Raw genomic sequence first — 20,536 nt, forward strand, 5'->3', positions numbered from 1 at the left:
TATAATGACATACTTTTGAATACCCTAAATTCCTTATTTTTTTCCACCCCTTTCTCTTTCTTTCAAAAAGAGCAAAAAGTAAATGAACCTAAGAGGGGTTAGGAACACTAATATCACATATCATCATCCCTATTATATAAGAAACTTCTGGAAATGGTGATCCTATGATTTTTCCAACAGTCTTAAATCATGGCCCAATGAAGCCTATGTGTGGATTCAGTTGCTCAGTTGTGTCTGACTCTTTGTGACCCTGTGAACTGCAGCCTGCCAGGCTCCTCTGTCCATGGGATTTTCCTGGCAAGAATACTGGGGTGGGTTGCCGTTTCTTTCTCCAGAGGATCTTCCTGACCCAGAGATCAAACCCATGTTTCCCGTGTCTCCTGCATTGTAGGTGGATTCTTTACCGCTGAGCTACCAGGGGAGTCACAATGAACTCTATATGATATTTAAAATTAACTATCTATTCACCTGAACCTAATATAATATCACAAACCAACTATACTTCAATCTAAAAAAAAGTTAATTAAATGAAATACCTACACTGAACAGTCAAGGAAATGTATTGACATTTAGGTACTGTTAGTTAGAAGAGATTTCCTTGAGTGTTGAAAGAAGATATTTTCGATGAAGTCTACATAGTTATGGGAAATTAAATTCACTTTAATTCACTGTGTTCTCTGATAATAAAATTTTTGCTGCACTTTGAATTTGGACTGGAGCAAAACTCTCCTCCCCCACCCCCAGCCTCCTACTTGGGTAGTAATTAACTATTAACTAGGTGAACTTGTCCCACTTACCCATTTTCCATTTTCATGGCATTCTTGAGGTTTACTTTAGGTGTTTCTGTCTCAGGCCAAAAAAGTTTAGAAATAGCCAATGCCGCAGGTGCAGACATAACTGAAGCAGTTAACAAGTGAGAGGATGAAACCTGTGATTTCAAGAGAAAGACCAGTTTAAGGTTTCGCTTTTCTGTTGTGTTTAGAATGAATGATCCAAATGCCTTACAAGGGAGGCGATGGGCAGGCATTGATTCTGTGCCAGAAATCAGTGTTTCTTTGGAGGCTTGGAAAAGCTCAATTAGTCATATCCTGGGCATCAACTTGAGAGAAGGGAGGATGTGGCATCAATTGACCACATCCTCTTGGAGAAGCACAAACCAAAATTTGACCATTTCAGAAGAGAATTAATCCTGTGTTTAGGAACGTTCAAAGAAGATAACTCTGCATCTCTGTTGTTTTTTCGAATGTTCAAATAACCCCTAAAGCTATTTCATTATGTCATCAATTTAGGTGATGGGTATCTGGGGTGAAGGCGGGTATACACCCCTCTCCATCTCCCTTTTGCTTTCCTGATGTCCTTTGTGCCTCTACATAATATCCGTTTATTCAGAGTCCCTTTAATCTGTAAGTTGTTTTTGTTTTCCTCACTGCAGTCCTGCTTCAATTCTTTCCCCTTCCCTCCCACAACCTCATGTTGTTTCTGGATTCTCTTCCCTGTGTTTCCCGAATTATAGAATCTGCTCCTCCCTCCCCACTCCCATTCCATCCAGCACGGTTTTGTAGGCAGAATTCCTACAGCGATCCATCTGGGGCATGAGTCAAACTGCTGTTCCTGAGGCCTCTGTCTCTGCCCTTTTTGTCTTTCCTCTTCCCACTGATTGGCTTTGTAAGATCTGGATGAAGTCCTGGATTGAAACTTGCCTATCTTATGAGAATTCTTCACCAGCTGGGCCATGCAACTGCTATGTTATTCTATTTCTCCACTGGAGGCTGTAAGCTCTGTGCTCGAGGCATGTGCACCAGTTACCAGAACATTCTTCAGCCCCATCACATAGACCAACTGCTCTCAAACTGGGCTATACAATGAAATCTGAGGACTGAAAAATAATATTGATGCCTGGGTCTCATCCCAAGAGATTCTGGATGAATTGTCAGGGGTATGGACTTGGGCATTATGGCTTTTAAAAGCTTTAAAAAAATCCCAGGTGATTCTAATGTGAAGTAGGTTTTGAGAACCTCTGCTGTAAGCCAGGAGTCAGAAAAAGCTTTTTGTAAAGGGTAAACAGTTTTGGCTTTTGGGGCCACAACTACAACTCTGTATCATAAAAGCTGCTTAGATAATGAACAGGAATAGCTGGCTTCCAATTAAACTGTAGTTATTAAAAAAATAAATAAAGTGATCTAAATTTGCCCCTGGGCCACAGTTTGCTAATCCCTGACCTAGATGGCCTTTAACTAGTGTCTGCAATAGTTAAATTTTTTTTAACATATTTAAATTTTCACCCGAAGTAACCTCATAATATGAGGTTATGATTGAAATATCAGATTTCATTCTGGTATGGTTGGATATAGTTCATGTTTAGGTGGCTGGGATATGAAAGTGAAACACCAAAGCTCCTTGGGGTCACTCTATTCAAATGCCAAAAGAACTGTGACCATCTATACAGCAAAAAGGGATACTCTTTTTGTCTCCTTATCTGGCAGCAGTAGTAAAGGAAAGAACTGAAATAACAATAGAAAAGAAAAAAAAGATTGAATTTTTTCATAACTTAAGCCCGAAACATTCTTACCCCAAAAGAGATGTATGCACCTAAGACACTTCCAGCAATGGTAGAGAACCCAGCGGTCATGATAGCGTGGAGTTCAGACTTGGTGACATATGGTAAATATGGTCGGACCAGCAGAGGAGACTCAGTCTGGAAATACAAAGTGACCAGATTAAACGTTCCCTGAGGAGGAGAGGCTACTACTCAAAATTCCATTCTCTACAGCAGTATTTCTAAGAGTGGACTTCAGGCCAGTTCCATCAGCTTGACCCAGGAACTTGTCAGACCCACAAATTCTCAGAATTACTTAACGGAAAACTCTAGGGCTGGGTCCAGTAGCAGTGTTTTAACAAACTTGCTGGTGGTTCTGATGAGTGTTCATGTTTAAGAACCTATCCTATCAATATCTGGGTCTTTTGGACTCTAGGGGTCTGTATATACAGAGTCATGTGTGAAGTTTGCAAGGCCAGTTTATGTAAGGCTCCTGCCTACCCTAGGATTGGACTCTGATGACTTGGCATTCTTTTCTAAGGTTGGACAACCATGGGCCAAGTAACTCTATCCAGTGGCCTGGCCTTGGGAACTATGATTTCCAAACCTCTGTGACTTCCTATCTCCCAGCTTCATCTCAACATACCCTAACCTCTTTGCTAATACCATATGTAAACAAAGACACAAGTATTAAAAAATACCAGCAACAACAAGGACAGGTGCCCATGGACCCTTTCCTAATTGAAAATCAGAGAACCACCCCTACTTGCATGGAAAGGCATTGATTATAGTTGTAAAGGCTTGAGTTCCATTAAGGAGGGCAGGTGACCTATGGTGTGCGACTCTCCATAAATAATAGCTGTACTTTTAGCATATTAAGCACATATTAAGTATCAAATTGAGCACCACAGGACCATGTGTGCAATTTTACAATTTTCCCCTCATTATTTCTAATTGTTCTATAAGATTGAGTGTGTTGAGCTTCGATTTATGGACTAAATAGAAACTCAGTACATGAGCCCTCTTACCCTGCAGGTAGGAGTAATCAACACAAGATGGTGCCCTAATTAGTCCTGAGGGATTTTATGGTTATAATTATAATAATTTCAACTACTAGGGAAAGAAGTATGAACTTAAAGACTCTGCTCTAGGCTAGTAAGCTAGGCTTACCAATCAGAAGGCTCAGTTGCCTGGAGCAATTGTAAGCCTTTTAATTTGGGGCCATGTGTTTTTTGGGGTGCCTTGATTTTTGCTTCAAATTCAGTTTCCTTGCACAGCCATGCTAGCAAGTATTCATACCTGGTTTCCTTGGTGTGTGATTCCATTCTACCTGAAGTTATGTATCCTAAGTGATGAGGATTTCTTACTTATATATCCCTTAGGAATGCTGCCATTTTGAGAGATGCCCTTTGGCACCATATTTCTTTCCTTAAATGGACTTCGGGCAAAAATGCGTGTGATGGATAAGGAAGGTGAAAATGCTTTTGCTTATCAGCATTTTTCTTTAGGCTCAGCAAAGAGACTGTTGGATGGTTCAGATAAATAGAGAATGAGCTTAAGTACTGATATGGCTGCATGATTCTTGGGGGAAAGCCTTTCATTGCCACAAGCTTTATATTAGTACTAGAGAATGTGAGGCTGCCTGTTACATATTTGCAGCTTCAAGACGAATGGTGAACTCCATCTGAGTAGATGAGCTGCTAGCCTTTGACGGGTGGGTCAGAAACCTCAACAACTCAGTTAATTCAGAAAAGATTTGTTGAGAATCTATATATGAGAATCCCTATGCTTTGATAAAACGATTCAGTTTTTCTTCCTCTCCATAAACTTCCAAGAACCCAAACTCCACACTAGGACATGGACTCTCTTAGAAGAGCTCTCTCTGTCTCTCTCTCTCTACCTTTGGAGTATGCACATAATTAATACTGAGGGTTCCTTATATTGATAGCTTCCTCCTACAGTAAAGGAAATAACACTGTTGTTTACAAATTTTTTTTTTTCTCTTTCTGGAAAGAGTATCCATTTTAGCAGATGTTTTGTTTTTTGATATTACAACTTACCTGTCCAATAAATATATTGCCAGAAGCAACTACAGATTCAACAGGAGATGTTCCCATAGTCACTAGCATTACCCATCCAACCTAAAAGGCAAAAAAGGATACAGACAGTAAAGAACTGTTTGTATACACAGAACTTCAAAGTAGGGATAAAAATCTTTAAAATGGAGGAAAATACTGAGGACTTCAACAATTGTACTAAACTTGAATATATATACCTTATTGATAGGGACAGAAGAAAGGGACAAAGTAGGTGATTAAATAGTAAATCACACTAAGGGATTGCAAATAGAAAAAAAAAAAATGGGAGACTCCTGTAAGTTAATGATTACTCAAGAAAGCAGATTTGCTTAAGCATAAAACCAAGCAAGCTTGCTTAGCAACAAACCCTGCAACAGAAGTCTAAGATATACCCCCAAACAATAAAACAATGGTGGCATGAGACCCACATCCTGCCCAGCAAGTTCAGTAACATGCTCTCTGCACACATATGAACAGTAATTTATGAAAAGGTGACACTTCAAAGTGAAAGACCCTAATTATACTGAGATCTGAAATAATTTTCCTTAGTGCCATGACAGACTTGGCTTGACCCTTTGCCAAGCATGGAGGAGGAGCTGATGATGGAAGCATGGTGTCTACTCAAGAATGAGGAAGAACATGGTCTTTTCCCTCTCCGCACTTTTCCTTTGCTTATAAGACTGTAGCCCACTAGTTTCTCAGGGTGTGGCGCCTTCTTGCCTGTCTGCTTGTAAAACTCATAAGCGTCCTATTCTAATAAATCATGCCTTTCATTGAATTCTTTCTGCACTGAAAAAGGACTGGAGCTCCTTGGAGTCCCTCAAAATGCCACCTAGCGTTTTCATTATATAGTGCATAAAGCAGGCTGATCAAATGTTATTTGAATGGTAAGTCTGAGTCAATATGCCAACAAATTTGAAAACTCAGCAGTGGCCACAGGACTGGAAAAGGTCAGTTTTCATTCCAATTCCAAAGAAAGGCAATGCCAAAGAATGTTCCAACTACTGCACAATTGCACTCATCTCACACTCTAGCAAAGTCATGTTCAAAATTCTCCAAACCAGGCTTCAATAGTACATGAACCGTGAACATCCAAATGCTCAAGCTGGATTTAGAAAAGGCAGAGAAACCAGAGATCAGATTGCCAACATCCATTGGATCATTGAAATAGCAAGAGAGTTCCAGAAGCATCTACTTCTGCTTTATTGACTACTCCATAGCCTTTGATTGTGTGGACCACAATAAACTGGAAAATTCTTCAAGAGATGGGAATACCAAACCTCCTGACCTGCCTCCTGAGAAATCTGTATGCAGGTCAAGAAGCAACAGTTAGAACTAGATATGGAACAACAGACTGGTTCCAAATTGGGAAAGGAGTATGTCAAGGCTGTATGTTGTCATCTTGCTTATTTAACTTATATCCAGAATACATCATGCGAAATACGAGGCTGGATGAAACACAAGCTGGAATCAAGATTGCTGGGAGAAATATCAATAACCTCAAATGTGCAGATGACACCACACTTATGGCAGAAAGCAAAGAACTAAAGAGCCTCTTGATGAAAGTGAAAGAGGAGAGTGAAAAAGTTGGCTTAAAACTCAATATTCAGAAAATTAAGATCATGGCATCCAGTCCCATCACTTCAAGGTAAATAGATGGGGAAACAATGGAAACAGTGACAGACTTTCTTTATTGGGCTCCAAAATCACTGTAGATTGGGACTGCAGCCATGAAATTACGAGACACTTGCTCCTTGGAAGGAAAGTTATGACCAACCTAGACAGCATATTAAAAAGAAGAGACATTACTTTGCCAACAAAATCCATCTAGACAAAGCTATGGTTTTTCCAGTATGGATGTGAAAGTTGGACCATAAAGAAAGCTGAGCACCAAAGAACTGATGTTTTTAAACTGTGGTGTTGGAGAAGATCCTTGAGAGTCCCTTGGACTGCAAGATCAAACCAGTCAATCCTAAAGGAAATTAGTCCTGAATATTCATTGGAAGGAGTGATGCTGAAGCTGAAACTCCAATACTTTGGCCACCTGATGTGAAGAACCAACTCATTGGAAAAGACCCTGACACTGGGAAAGATTGAAGGCAGGAGGAGAAGGGGTTGACAAAGGATGACATATTTGGATGGCATCACTGACTTGATGGACATGAGTTTGAGCAAGCTCCAGGAGTTGGTGATGGGCAGGGAGGCCTGGGGTGCTGCAGTCCATGGGGTCTCAAAGAGTTGGACAAGACTGAGCGACTGAACTGAACTGAACTGAAGTCTGAGTCATTGTATATTCTTTGAACACTGTACAATGAATGTCTCTTGAAATGTCTATTTTGTATAAGTAATGTCTTAATATTTTTTTCAAGTAATAAGTTATAATATTTTCTAACAGTCATGTCAGTCTTCACAGCATTCCAAGGACTATTTTAAGCCCTTTTTAATTTTATTTTTAATTAATTAATTTATTTTACTTTACAATATTGTATTGGTTTTGCCATACATTGACTTGAATCTGCCATGAGTGTACATGTGTTCCCCATCCTGAGCCCCCTTCCCACCTCCCTCCCCATCCCATCCCTCTGGGTCATCCCAGTGCACCAGCCCTGAGCACCCTCTATCATGCATCAAACCTGAGCCCTTGTTCTAGTGATGAATTTAATCCTTATAATAACCCTCTCAGGAAGGTCCTATAGTTAGACACATTTTACAGAAGAGGAAACCAAGGCACAGAACAGTGGAATTGTTCTGTCAGAGATTGCTTAGTTAATAAGTAATGGGATTTAGTCTCAAATATGGTTGACAGTCCCACTTTTGTAGTGGTTCTTCCAAGCAGAGACTGTAGTGCCCACCTGAGAATGGGGACTTTCTGTTGAATCGTTTCTCCTTCCTTCCTGCTTCGACATGAAACACAGGAATACTAAGTGTTTAAATTGACAGTCAGAAAATTATGCACTCTGGCACTCTTGCTGAAACCTTTAATCCTGCTGGTATTCTGGCTCTCTCTCCATTTTATTTATTTTCAGGGTTCAAAGGAGGGTTGTGGCTGTTCCCAAAACCTCTATACGCTGCCTTGTTCTCAAATGCATTTAAACTAACTTACAACTTACTGAGTTTTGTGATATAACATGATGTAGGACTGACAGTTGTTGGGGCAGCAGGACTGAGATGAACTTTTTAGACCTAAAAAAAACAGTTTTGCATGCTGACAAAACCCCTCCATGAGAGAAGAGCAGCTTTCCTTTCTTCCTTTGATTCTCTAGCAACTCCTAGACAAGGAGGATCCATTTGGGTTATCATCTGAGGGTAAGCAGTGACTCTGTGTAAGGCATGGGTGGATAGTCAAGATGAAAAGACAATCTGGTCCTGACTTCTTGAAGTCAATTCTTTGGCTAAAGGAGCAACTGCTGAGGTTTCATGAAGATGTCCAGGGAGTCGCAAGTCACAGCGTTATTAGAAGTGCTGGAGATAAAATTCCCTCTGTAGATCCATGGAGGATTTTTGGGTTTGAATCTAATACCCTGGGGTAGGAGTGGATCTTGGTATGAAGGGAAAGGCACTTTGTTAAAATCCAGATAAAAGACATTCAAGACTTTGTCCCTGAGAAAATCAGCTCTACCCCTGTCACCCACTTCCTTCTAGTCCCAGTACCTTTCTAATGATCCACTGCATCAGTCCGAGGTAGTACAACATGGACATCACAGTACTGAAGAAAATCACAATGGGCAGGACCTGGGGGTGGGTGGAGGACAAGAGTGGCCACAGGTTAACTCTGATCCCAGCAGTGCTAGGAGGTTTCAGATCAATCTCCTTCTTTCTACCTCCTTTCTCCCCTCTGAAATGTCATCAAAATACTGGAAACTTCTCTTGAATAAACAACACTTTTATCAGGCAACTTCCTCATCTACATACAGTCTCTGATGAGCTTTCCTTACTTTAGTTTCTATTTTTTTATATTTTTTAATTTTTTATTTTATTTTTTTTTATTGGAGGCTCATTACTTTACAATATTATTTTGGTTGGTTTTGCCATACACTGACATGAACCTGCCCTGGGTGTACATGTGTTTCCCTTCCTGAAACCCCCTCCCACCACCCTCCTCCTTACCCTTACTTTAGTTTCTAGAGAAGCAATGATATTTTGGGGAGGAAACTTATAATAATTAGATCAAGAAACTGAAAACCACTAGCAGATATCCTTGTCATTCTGACATTCAACAGACACAGGATTCACTACTTATTATCCGAGCAACCTGGATCAAGGTTAACTGCGAGCAACCTCAGGTCTTCATTCATAGTAGTGACAGAGTAGGTACTTAAATAATGCCTCCTATAGAGCAAGAATTCATGCATTTAGTTTTTAGAATAATGAATATTTTACTTATAGATTTTTGAGTCATTATGCAAAGATTAGACTTTAGAACTAGTCTACTGCTGTGTTAATGAAGGTTGTCTGTTTCTAGATCTTCTTTTCCTGATGCTCTTTGGATGCCTTCCATGCAGCTTGCATTTCTACAGGAAGCGTTTCTACCCTGCATGGACCACACTGGGTTGTGGTCTGGATCCCTCACCACCCCTACTCCATTGTTCCCTTTCCCTCTGTTCCCAGCTAAATGGCCAGGAACAAGCTGCCACCAGAGACACAGAATGACTGAGGACAATTTGTACAGGATCTAATTTAGAAAAATCTATTAATAATATATAGTAAAAGACTTTTTGTGCCATTATTCAGAATGCACTCATTTATGTACTTTTATTGGCTTTAATGGGCTGGCAGAGCCTTCCTGAAAGCTTCAAGGAGTTAAAGGGGCTCATCTCACTAATGTTCCCACAGGGAATCTATTTTGGCAGAAAGGATGCCCTGGGGGAGAGGACAGGTGTTGTTCTTGTTGGTGGTGGTGGTGGGGAGGTCTGAAGACAGTGGTGTGGCCTGAACAGCATGTTCCTCCTTCTTTGTGATTTTATTTTTTGTAATTCTGGATTCAATTTATGATAGGAACATATTTCTATCTCAATTTGTAAACGCTGGATCTTTCAGAGATGGCTTAGTGATTTCAGCACCAAATATCAAATACCAAGTAACAAATCAGTAGTTTAAAAAAAGATTCAGCATAGCAGTTGGCCAAGGTAATTTGGAGGTAAATGGAGTCCATGAGTGAGAAAACAATAAAAAAAGTGTAGGAACAATAGCATGCCATAAAAAAGAAATCTGAAGAAAAAGCCAAATCCTTTTTCTGACTCATCAACAAGGATTTGTAGGGACTTCCCAAAGGAAGGTGAGCTTCCTAGGGCTGTGGGAGGCCTGGGAGAGAATTGATTAGGCCTGACCTTGGGGCCAAGTCGCCAAATTGCCTTTCCCCTGTAAAATAACATCCTTCCTGTGGTTGGGAGAAGGGCCAGCCTGCAGGCCTGCCAAGGTGAAGGCAGTGCTGAAGGAAAGAGGTGAAAGGTTTAGCACAGGGATGGTTCTGTAAGAACAGAGGTTGATGTGGGTGACCAGCTGTCCCAGTTTGTCTGGGATTAAGAAGTTTCCTGAGTGTAGAGCTGTCACTGAACCTGGACCAGGAAGGCATTAGCAGCCATATGTCTATTCATTGCCAGGTACCTCATGTTCTTTCCCCTGAAATCTCAGATCCTATTACCCCATATGAGCTTTCATAAGTATATCAGCAAATGTTAGGCGACTCCCCAAAGTACAAGCATAGCTTGTTTTGTTGTGCTTCACTTTATTGTGCTTCTTGCATGTTGTGTTTTTCACAGATTGAAGGATTGTGGCACTCCTTCAGTGAGCAAGTTTATCGGCGCCATTTTTCCAACAGCATTTGCTCACTTTGTGTCTTTGGGTCACATGTTGGCAATGCTTACAATATTTCAAGCTTTTTCATTATTACTATGTTTGCTATGGTGATCAGTGATTTTTGATGTTACTGTTGTGATTGTTTTGGTATTTTTTAGCAATAAAGTGATTTTAAATTAAGGTATGTATTTTTTTAGACATACTGCTATGTCACACTGAATAGATGACAGTAGAATTGTAAACATAATTTTTATGTGCATCGGGAAACCAAAAAATTTGTGTGATTGCTTTATTGTGATATTCACTTTACTGTGGTGGTCTGGAACTGAACTTGCAACATCTCTGAGCTCTGCCTATGTTTTGATATTTCTTTTCCTCTATGTGTTCTCTTTAATGTTTAAAAAATTATTTATTTATTTGGCTGCATTGTGGCTTAGCTGTGGCAGGCAGGATATTTGATTTTCATTGTGGCAAGCATAATCTTAGTTGTGACATGGGGGATCTAGCTCTCTGACGATTGAACCCAGGCCCCCTGCATTTGGAGCTCAGTGTCTTAGCCATTGGACCACTAGGGAAGTCTTCCTTAATGTTATAATAACAAAATAATATGTTTTCAGCCCATTGACTTCAGGTAAATTGTAAAGGAGAAAGGTTGTACTATGTTGTGCCCCTGTGACATGCCTGGGTTCTGGTCAGTTAGGGTCTATCTGAATATCTGCAGATGGAGAAGTCACTGAAAAGAAAATGTCTACACAGAAAAAAAGTGTTTGGTTTTACCTTGAATGCAAAAAAGTGGTCTGTATATTTCTCACCAAAGACGAATGAAGCACCAGCATCAGTGTACCCCAGGAACGTCTGAATTACAAAAAGGAAAAGAGTGGATCATTACAAACACTGCAACAGTAGTTACCATCCACAAGACCAACCAGGCTCTGCAGAGGGTGAGGACCCAGAAAACTTGCGGAGAGACTTGGAGAGTTAATTTTCTTAACTTTCCCCCTCCAGTAAGTAGATGGCCAGGAAGTCTATTTTAGGACTGTAGCTGCATACAGGTTTCCTGGCATTTCTGACATTCACTCTGACTCTAGGGTGCTAAAGAATAAGCTGGGTGTGATAATTTGCTCCAGAAGACATAGATGGTACGTGGGAGGTACTAGTTACTACTGGATGCATAGAAGTTTCTTTCTCTGTTTGGGGAAGTATCTTAGAAGAGTGGCCCCTGGGACAGGATGCAGGGGTCAAATGAGATAGAGAAGTGATGTCATGGGTACTTAGTCACTCAGTTGTGTCCGACTCTTTGCGACCCCATGGACTATAGCCTGCCAGGCTCCTTTGTCTATGGGGATTCTCCAGACTAGAACACTGGAGTGGGTTGCCATGCTCTCCTCCAGGGCATCTTCCCAGCCCAGGATCGAACCCAGGTCTCCCATGGGCAGAGAAGCCCATGATATGGGTAAGGGAAAACCAAAATAATAATGAACTTGGCAGATTAACATATTCCACATAAACAAAATTATTTGTCTAACTCATGCTATGGAATTAAAATTTGAATCAACCAAATAGGAAAAGGAGTACGTCAAGGCTGTATATCGTCACCCTGTTTATTTAACTTATATGCAGAGTACATCATGAGAAATGCTGGAGGAACCACAAGCTGGAATCAAGATTGCCGGGAGAAATATCAATAACCTGAGATATGCAGATGACACCACCTTATGGCAGAAAGTGAAGAGGAACTGAAAAGCCTCTTGATGAAAGTGAAAGAGGAGAGTGAAAAAGTTGGCTTTAAGCTCAACATTCCAGAAAACTAAGATCATGGCATCTGGTCCCATCACTTCATGACAAATAGATGGGGAAACAGTGGCTGACTTTATCTTTTGGGGTTCCAAAATCACTACAAATGGTGACTGCAGCCATGAAATTAAAAGATGCTTACTGCTTGGAAGGAAAGTTATGACCAACGTAGACAGCATATTGAAAAGCAGAGACATTACTTTGCCAACAAAGGTCCATCTAGTCAAGGCTATGGTTTTTCCAGTAGTCATGTATGGATGTGAGAGTTTGACTATATAGAAAGCTGAACACTTTCACAATCAAGAATTGATGATTTTGAACTGTGATGTTGGAGAAGACTCTTGAGAGTCCCTTGGACTGCAAGGAGATCCAACCAGTCCGTCCTAAAGGAAATCAGTCCTGAGTGTTCATTGGAAGGACTGATGTTGAAGCAGAAACTCCAATACTTTGGCCACCTGATGCAAAGAGCTGACTCATTGGAAAAGACCTTGATGCTGGGAAAGATTGAAGGTAGGAGGAGAAGGGGATGACAAAGGATGAGAAGGTTGGATGGCATCACTGACTCAATGGACATGAGTTGGGTAAACTCCAGGAGTTGGTGACGGACAGGGAGGCCTGGCGTGCTGCAGTCCATGGGCTCGTAAAGAGTTGGACATGACTGAGTGACTGAACTGAACTGAATGCAGATAAATAAATTTATTTCTGACATAGCTTAAGGATTATATTCAAATGTTAAAAGCACTATAAAAAACAAGGTAGTTCTTTGAACCGAACTTACCTGAACTTGTTTGCCCAACCAATCAAAAGCCATAAATCCAGGTTCTGTCCTTAGTATCAAAAGGCCAAGAAGAAACTGTAACCCAATTCCCCAAAAGACAGGCCTCCAGTAAACCTATACAAAAAGAAGAGACATCTTATTAGAAAATGAATGCTAAACTCAGCATAAATTACCAGAGGATCACAATTTTCTTGGAAGCTTCTCAGATATGGCTTGTGACCCACCTTCTTTCAGAGGCCAAAGCAGCTGTGAGCAAAGAATCCCTTCTTAGAATTATACTAAAAATCTCAGAATTGTACTGCTTCTTCTTAAACCCGAGTTTAAGCCTTCAGTCCTGGAAACGTATGTAACCATTTTGTCATGATAAAATCACTTAGACATGAAGAGTAGTTTTAGTAGAGTCATTGAAGGATGAAGGATCTGGTCTTCTGGTCATGTGGTAAATATTAGATACATATAATTATTTTCCCATCTGGAAAATGGAAAGGCTGAACATGACTTCTTTGTGTGTCCAAGGTTTGTTGATCTGACAATTTGTAAGTGAATTAAGTGAAATTCCACCCTGTGGAGGGGCTTTCATTTCACTGTAATTGCACAATTAACTCTAATGCAGTCCAAGGGAGTGCAGCATGTAAATGGACAATCAAGTGCTTTCATTTTTGGTGCAGAGATGAGTGCTCTGCAAAGAACTATGGGATTGGAGGCACAGAAAACAGTGGAGATGTTCACCTTAACAGGGAAAGCAATTTGGATCTTATCAAGTTGCTTTGTTCTTTGATTAATGCTCTTTTTTTTTGATCAATCACTCAGCCAGTAAAGTCATCAGACTTTCAGCTAGTAAAGTTTGCTGTTATGAATCATATGTGAAAGTTTTAATATCTCAAAATTCTTGCCGATTTAGTGGGTTCCAGAGTAAACAAAACTGCTTAAGGACAAATTTTTGGAGTAAAATAGCCTCAATGGCAAATAGAAATTTGATAAACTGCAGAATCCAATGGTTCAGTTCAGTTCAGTTCAGTTCAGTCACTCAGTCGTGTCCGACTCTCCGCGACCCCATGAATCACAGCACACCAGTTCTCCCTGTCCATCACCAACTCCCGGAGTTCACTCAAACTCATGTCCACAGAGTCAGTGATGTCATCCAGCCATCTCATTCTCGGTCTTCCCCTTGTTCTCCCGCCCCCAGCCTTTCACAGCATCCAATGGTAGAATGTTGTTATTTACTGGTCTGAAGAAATTTGGATCAAAATGGATGAGTGTTCTTTGTATGTGTGTTTAATGAGGGGATGCGGTACAGAAATAGAAACCAGACTTGACAGAAGAGAATATCTCACTGGTTGAACAACTGGAAAATTACTGAGAATGAACAATGTAGAGTAATAAGAACTATTAACATTCAGGAAAAGGGCACCTTAGCCATTTAAAATATCATAGAAAGGCAAGAAAAATATGGAATAGCAGTTCAATTCTTTCGTACTCATTACTTTGAGCAATTTACACTTTGAGGGAAAAAAAGGAGAAAAAAATGATTGATTTCATACTTACTTTGGTTGGGTGCTTGGAAAATAGAAATGTCAGGGAAGTGTACATTATGAGTCCTCCAAAAGACACGAGCTGCTGTTGGCCCAGTTTGGCAGTGTCAAAGACCAGCCAGAGAATAACTCCCAGGATCAGGCAGCCCCATATCACCCTAAGAAAACCAGGAAGGCTGCTTTGGCATCATTTGTTGTGCTAACTTGGAAATCTTAATCAGGCTTAAATGTACAAACAAAACATATTGACTAACGCATCCTGGCACTTGGAAATTATGCTTCTGGAAATTGCAAGAGACTCTCTTTGGGTGTAGCTAGAAAGGCACATAGTCAAAAAATGAAGCAATGTATCCCCAATACTCCACAACTCTTGGACTCTTTGCTGGTACAGTATTCATAAGGGGGTCAGAGAGGAGAAAGGATGCCTGGAGAAGAAGTCTGGTGATTTCTTCCTGAGAGCTGCTGGGAATTCTCTCCTCCATTTAGGGAGATGGGTGAAGCATTACCTTCTTCCTTTCAAGGAAGAACTTGAAATGTGTCCACTACACTGGGGGGCCCACCCAAGCCTCGGAGAGCTAAGTCAGACTTTAGACCTGGTTCTGACTCCCTGGAGAACCCAGTGGGCACAACAGGAGTGATTCAGTAGATGGCAGAGCTGGAGAGGATGCTCTATTGGGATTGTACAATCCTGGTCACTAGGCCAAGAATGTGTGAACTTTCTTGATAGATCCCTTGTTGGCCATACTGGGGAGAATGGGTTCTGGGTCCTATCCTGTAGGGCCACTTGGAGACAGGGGGGCTCCTAAAGAGACAGGCTGAAAGAAAAGCCCTGAGAAGTCACCTGCAGGACAGTGATCCTATAAGAGAGAGTTGATTTTACTAATTCACAGACCTTTCCTCCAAAAGAAGCCAGCTTCATGCCCAGAGAGAAATTCACCCCTTCAAGTCAGAACCATCCCAACTTTTGGACAACATTTTATCATTTAGTGGCACTTGAAATGAAGACAGTTTGTAGGGGCATTTGAGCACATCTTGCATGAATCACTGCCTGATCTAGGCCTTCATGTCCTGCTTGTAAAATGAAGGTTTAAATTTTTTTTTTAAATGGATTATTCCCTAGGTTGTTTTTAGCTTCAGTATACCATCAATGAGGAAGCAATTTCAGACTGAATCTATGGAACAGTGTTGGAAAAGACTAACATCCCTCTCAACCACAATAAAAGAACTGAGTGCATTTACCACTTCAGCCAGAACCAATGGCTGTCCAGTAGCCTTTGGCCTGGAGACAGGAACCTGGCTATCTGAGACTCATATTTGGCCATGAAGTGATCCCAGACCACAAAGAAGATGGCAACCACGGTGATCACGAAAAGAGGAAGGGCTCTGTGAAAGTTCATCACACAGGCTGCAATCACCAGGGCCAGGTAACCTGTGCAGGACGCAAACACAGACAGTGAACATCACCAGTCAGCTGGAGACCAGCCTCCAGCACTGATGTGGCTCAGCCGAGGGCAGGGTCCACCAGGAAACCGTTGAACACAGGGGTTCTCTTGTCATAGCTATTGGCCCTTCTGATGATAAGGATTGTATTGTAGGGTAAATTTCTTTATTTTTAAAAAAAAATAGTCTCTCCAAGAATGCTAGGAGCACAGGGTGCCAGGTTTTTTCTTAAGGAAACTTCTGAATTCCTGAATCTTGTTGCTTGATCACTGGGGCTCTTGCTTCGTGCGTGCATATTAAGTCACTTTAGTGCTAAGTCTAACTCTGTGTGACGCTATAGATTATAGCTCCCCAGCTTTTCTGTCCATGAAATTCTCCAGGCAAGAATACTGGAGTGGGCTGCCATGCCCTTCTCCAGGGGATCTTCCCAACCTATTGATTGAGCCTGGGTCTTCTGCACTGCAGGCAGATTCTTTACCATCTGAGCCACTAGGGAAGCCTCTTGCTTAGTATTGACTACTTTTTCTGATACCCAGACTCAGCAGATGAGCTTCTATAGAGAAAGGCCAGGCACCAAAGCAACCACTGGCAAAAATTATTGAGTCTCCTGGTTTGTGGCCCAGATTTGGCCTAAACTTGAGTAGGAAAATCTCTGAATGCCACAACACCAACACGCTACAGAATCTCTAAAGGAAAGAGGTGGGTGATGACCAGGCTGATAGCTTTAGAAGAGGAGATTCTGGGATAAGAACACAAGGTTTTCCATTAAAAGTTGGCAAACATGGCTTTGTTTGTGAGTTAAATTTGGCCTGCCACTTGTTTTTTTAGGTGGTAAGTACAGTTGTGTTTGGATATTTGTATTTGTAGTCTACAAATAAAGTTGCCTTGGCACATGGCCACACCATCTGCTTACTTTGTACTACAATGGTATAGCTGTGTGGTTTTGAGTATGGTCTGCAAAATACTATTTGGGCTCGTAGAAAGCAAGCAAGCAAGCTTTCAACCCTGATGCTCCCTGTTCTGGCAGTGTGAGACCGGAAAACCACTGACCTCTTGGGGTCAGCCATCTTGGACTAACGTCCATGGACTTGAGTGGGAGGGCTCACATTTTACAGAAATGTTCTTTGAAATGGGCACTGGAGCCATTGTTTAGAGGGAGTCAAAGCAGGATACCTGCTCATCTGTGAAGACACCCTGGTCCTGCTTTCAGGTAGGAGGAGAGGGTTTCGTGACCCTGTGCGCCTCCTTGTTTTGTGTTCATATAAAGAATTAATTGATCGGTTATATCATTCCTTCAATTAGGTTGCTGCCTTGTGATTATCACCATTTTTCCAGTTACCTGAATTTGCATTACCCAACCCTCAAATCCATACCACAATAACAAAGACCATGGGAGTAGGTGATCTAAAAAGTCAGCTGCTGGCTGCATAAACAGGACATGGGGCTTTCCCCTGGTGGCTCAGTGGCAAAGAATCTGCCTGCAGTGCAAGAGATCTGGCTTCGATCCCTGGGTTGGGAAGATGCCCTGGAGGAGGGCATGGCAACCCCCTCCAGAATTCTTGCCTGGAGAATCCCATGGACAGAGGAGCCTGGCAGGCTATATATAGGGTCTCAAGAGTCAGACACAACTGAAGTGACTTAACATGCAGAACAGTTATCTACATGGGCATTTCAAGCTGAGACCCACCACTCAGGGTCTTTTTGGTGAAATTCTCTCCTCTCTGGATGACTCAGAGATGATTCAGGGAAGGGAAGACTTATTTGTTTTCTACAGAAAACTGATATTTGAGAGAACCTGGAAAAGAGACACTAGTATCCCATATTCCCTTTTGCTATTTACCTGCTATTAAAATGCCCCAGATGATGTACCGAAGGGTTGTTTTGTGTTCCCTACAAAAATCAGACATCCTCCCACACATCCTTTCCAGGCACCTGTAACAACACAAAGGCAAGAAGTAGGCAGATGTAAACACCACATACACGACATATCCTGGCACGCTAAAGCTATAGTAGATTAGGCTTTGTAAGTCATCAGGCAAACATATTCATGAGGTATGTGTCCTACAAAATAGAAATAAGAAACTCATTTCATTTTTGACCAAAATCAGCCATGGTTTGGCTCAACCTTTGCTGAATGGATGTGCCAAGCTCTGAGGGGTTATGGAGATGCGGAAAATGTGCTCCCAGAAATAAAGCAGGGGACAGGATAACCAACCAAAAGCTGAGAATGAATCATAGGATGAGACTGTTACTCACTAGGCTAGATCACCCCCTCTCTAGCGGAAGGGTGATTGTCTTCACAAGATGCTTGAAAAGTGAAGTAGGATTTTGAGGATTGGAGGGCTGTCAACCAATGGGTTGTGATATAGCTTTCTCAGAAGGTTCTGGAATTGTTGATGTCTTTGTTTCTGCCCAGAGCTTTGTTACAGGGTGATGTGGCGTGTGCAAGCCATGTGTGCATCCGATCACTTCTTCCAAGGAAGATGGTGTACACCAGTAAGGGAGTCCGGAGAGGTCACAGGGTGGTACCCACAACAACTGTCCTTTCTTCTCCCGGGTGTTCCCAGTCCCCCTGTGCTTGCTTTGAACCCTGGCTTCCCTGCATACACCTCTTTCCTCAGTGTGCCTCCCAACGCAGGCCTCTTCTTTCCTGCTGCTGCTGCTGCTAGGTTGCGTCCAACTCTGTGTGACCCCATAGACGGCAGCCCAACAGGCTCCTCTGTCCCTGGGATTCTCCAGGCAAGAATACTGGAGTGGGTTGCCATCTCCTTCTCTAATGCATGAAAGTGAAAAGTGAAAGAGAAGTCGCTTAGTCGTGTCCGACTCTTAGCGACCCCATGGACTGCAGCCTACCAGGCTCCTTCATCCATGGGATTCTCCAGGCAAGAGTATTGGAGTGGGTTGCCATTGCCTTCTCCAGTCTCCTTTCCTGCTGCTGCTGCTAAGTCACTTCAGTCGTGTCCGACTCTTGTGACCCCATAGACGGAAGCCCACCAGGCTCCCCCGTCCCTGGGATTCTCCAGGCAAGAACACTGGAGTGGGTTGCCATTTCCTTCTCCAATGTGTGAAAGTGAAAAGTGAAAGTGAAGTCGCTCGGTCGTGTCCGACCCTTAGCGACCCCACAGACTGCAGCCTACCAGGCTCCTCCTTTCCTACTTGAGGCTAAATGGAAGGAATTTACTTGCACATTTAATCATGACCACTTTCAGGCCATTGGACAGGATTTCTAAAATAACCCTTTCTCCCATATAGAAGATCCACAGTCTCCAGAATCTCAAAGGACTCAGCCCCCAGCTGGGACCTCCCATCCCCTTGGTAAACATTCTCCAGTTCCCCTCCCTCCAGCAGTCATGCCCACGTGTCCATGTCACAGTCCCCTTCATGGTTCAGGGCACTGCTCAAGCCCTTCGCTTCTGCAAAGCCTTCTTGCATTTCCTCAGACAGGTAGTTCTCTGAGACCTATTCCTACTATCTCCTTTGATTATGTTTTGTTATGAACTTTGACTCACTGTAACTTCATGGCGAATAGATGTCTGAGCCCAACATCAGCAGCTTGGACACTGAGTGCTTGACAGGCCTTTGTTGAATTCTTAGATAAATGAAATGGGAGTTCTTATTGCTTTTCTGGAACAACATTTTACAGCTGTGGGTTGGGACCCATTCATGAGTTGTGAAGTCTGTCATACAGTGTGTGATAACTGTCCTTAAACAAAAGAATAGGACATCTCAGAGTATATCACACATAGTGATGACAGCATTATTTCATGAAAATTTTGCCTTATGTATGCATATGAATTGGTGTACTGAGAATTAGTGACATTGTTCGAGAACATGTTGAGGGAATATAAGTACAATAAAGACTAAATTTTCCATGGTCTAATTTAGGACAGGATGCTGATACATTGTCCTCAGTTGTGGATACAGTGCTATTAAGCAGCAGCGTCAGACAGCAACTTTCAATAGAGCACCTCCATCTACTCTAGGTCAAATTTATCAGATTGTTTAATTGCAGGGAGTGTGTATACTCCATTACAGCAACCTGACACTGCAAAGAAAGGAAGTGGCTGGAAACAGTCGCTTTGGCCATTTGGTTATCTAGGCTGAATGACTCCAAATCTCCTGGCGGTTGTTTTTCCATCCATTAACGCTGATGAAACCTGAGTACCTCTGACCACCCAAGACAATCTCTTGGCCCCAAGCGTCAGAGATTCTTGAACTAAAATGAGGATGAAACCAAATTCAGGTTTCCAATGTGGTAAAAATTCTTTTTAAAAATAAAATTTGTATTGGAGTATAAGCTGCTTTACAATGTTGTGTTAGTTTCTGCTGTACAGGAAAGCTAATCACCTATATGTATACATATAACCACTCTTTTTTGGATTTCCTTCCCATTTAGGTCACCACAGCGCACTAGGAGAGCTCCCTGTGCTATACAGTAGGTTCTCATGGTGGTAAAAATTCTTTATGACGTGTATGTGACAAGAACTTTCAGTCTGAATTTTGACCAGCTCTATCTTCTGATACACAAAACGTTCCTCAGAGACTCAGGAATTAACACCAAATTTAAATAGGAATTTATAAA

At 41.8% G+C, this 20,536-nt stretch overlaps 1 protein-coding gene across 2 annotated transcripts in view; it reads right to left on the minus strand.

Annotated features, from left to right (window-relative positions):
- SLC28A3 (solute carrier family 28 member 3) overlaps nucleotides 1-20,536 on the minus strand; it is a 92,574-nt gene that overhangs the window by 13,247 nt on the left and 58,791 nt on the right. For both annotated transcript variants that reach the window (XM_055427392.2, XM_055427393.2), the window contains exons 5-13: nucleotides 17,795-17,886; nucleotides 15,754-15,943; nucleotides 14,528-14,672; nucleotides 12,983-13,096; nucleotides 11,188-11,265; nucleotides 8,266-8,346; nucleotides 4,597-4,677; nucleotides 2,570-2,695; nucleotides 798-928 (exon numbers count right to left, since the gene is read on the minus strand). In XM_055427392.2, the coding sequence (XP_055283367.2) occupies nucleotides 798-928; nucleotides 2,570-2,695; nucleotides 4,597-4,677; nucleotides 8,266-8,346; nucleotides 11,188-11,265; nucleotides 12,983-13,096; nucleotides 14,528-14,672; nucleotides 15,754-15,943; nucleotides 17,795-17,886 (1,038 nt within the window). The remainder of the gene's footprint in view (nucleotides 1-797; nucleotides 929-2,569; nucleotides 2,696-4,596; nucleotides 4,678-8,265; nucleotides 8,347-11,187; nucleotides 11,266-12,982; nucleotides 13,097-14,527; nucleotides 14,673-15,753; nucleotides 15,944-17,794; nucleotides 17,887-20,536) is intronic.

This window comes from Moschus berezovskii, chromosome 7 (genome assembly GCF_049115385.1).
Source record: "Moschus berezovskii isolate FMDL1 chromosome 7, NW_MosBer_1.0, whole genome shotgun sequence".
NCBI classification, from domain to species: domain Eukaryota; kingdom Metazoa; phylum Chordata; class Mammalia; order Artiodactyla; family Moschidae; genus Moschus; species Moschus berezovskii.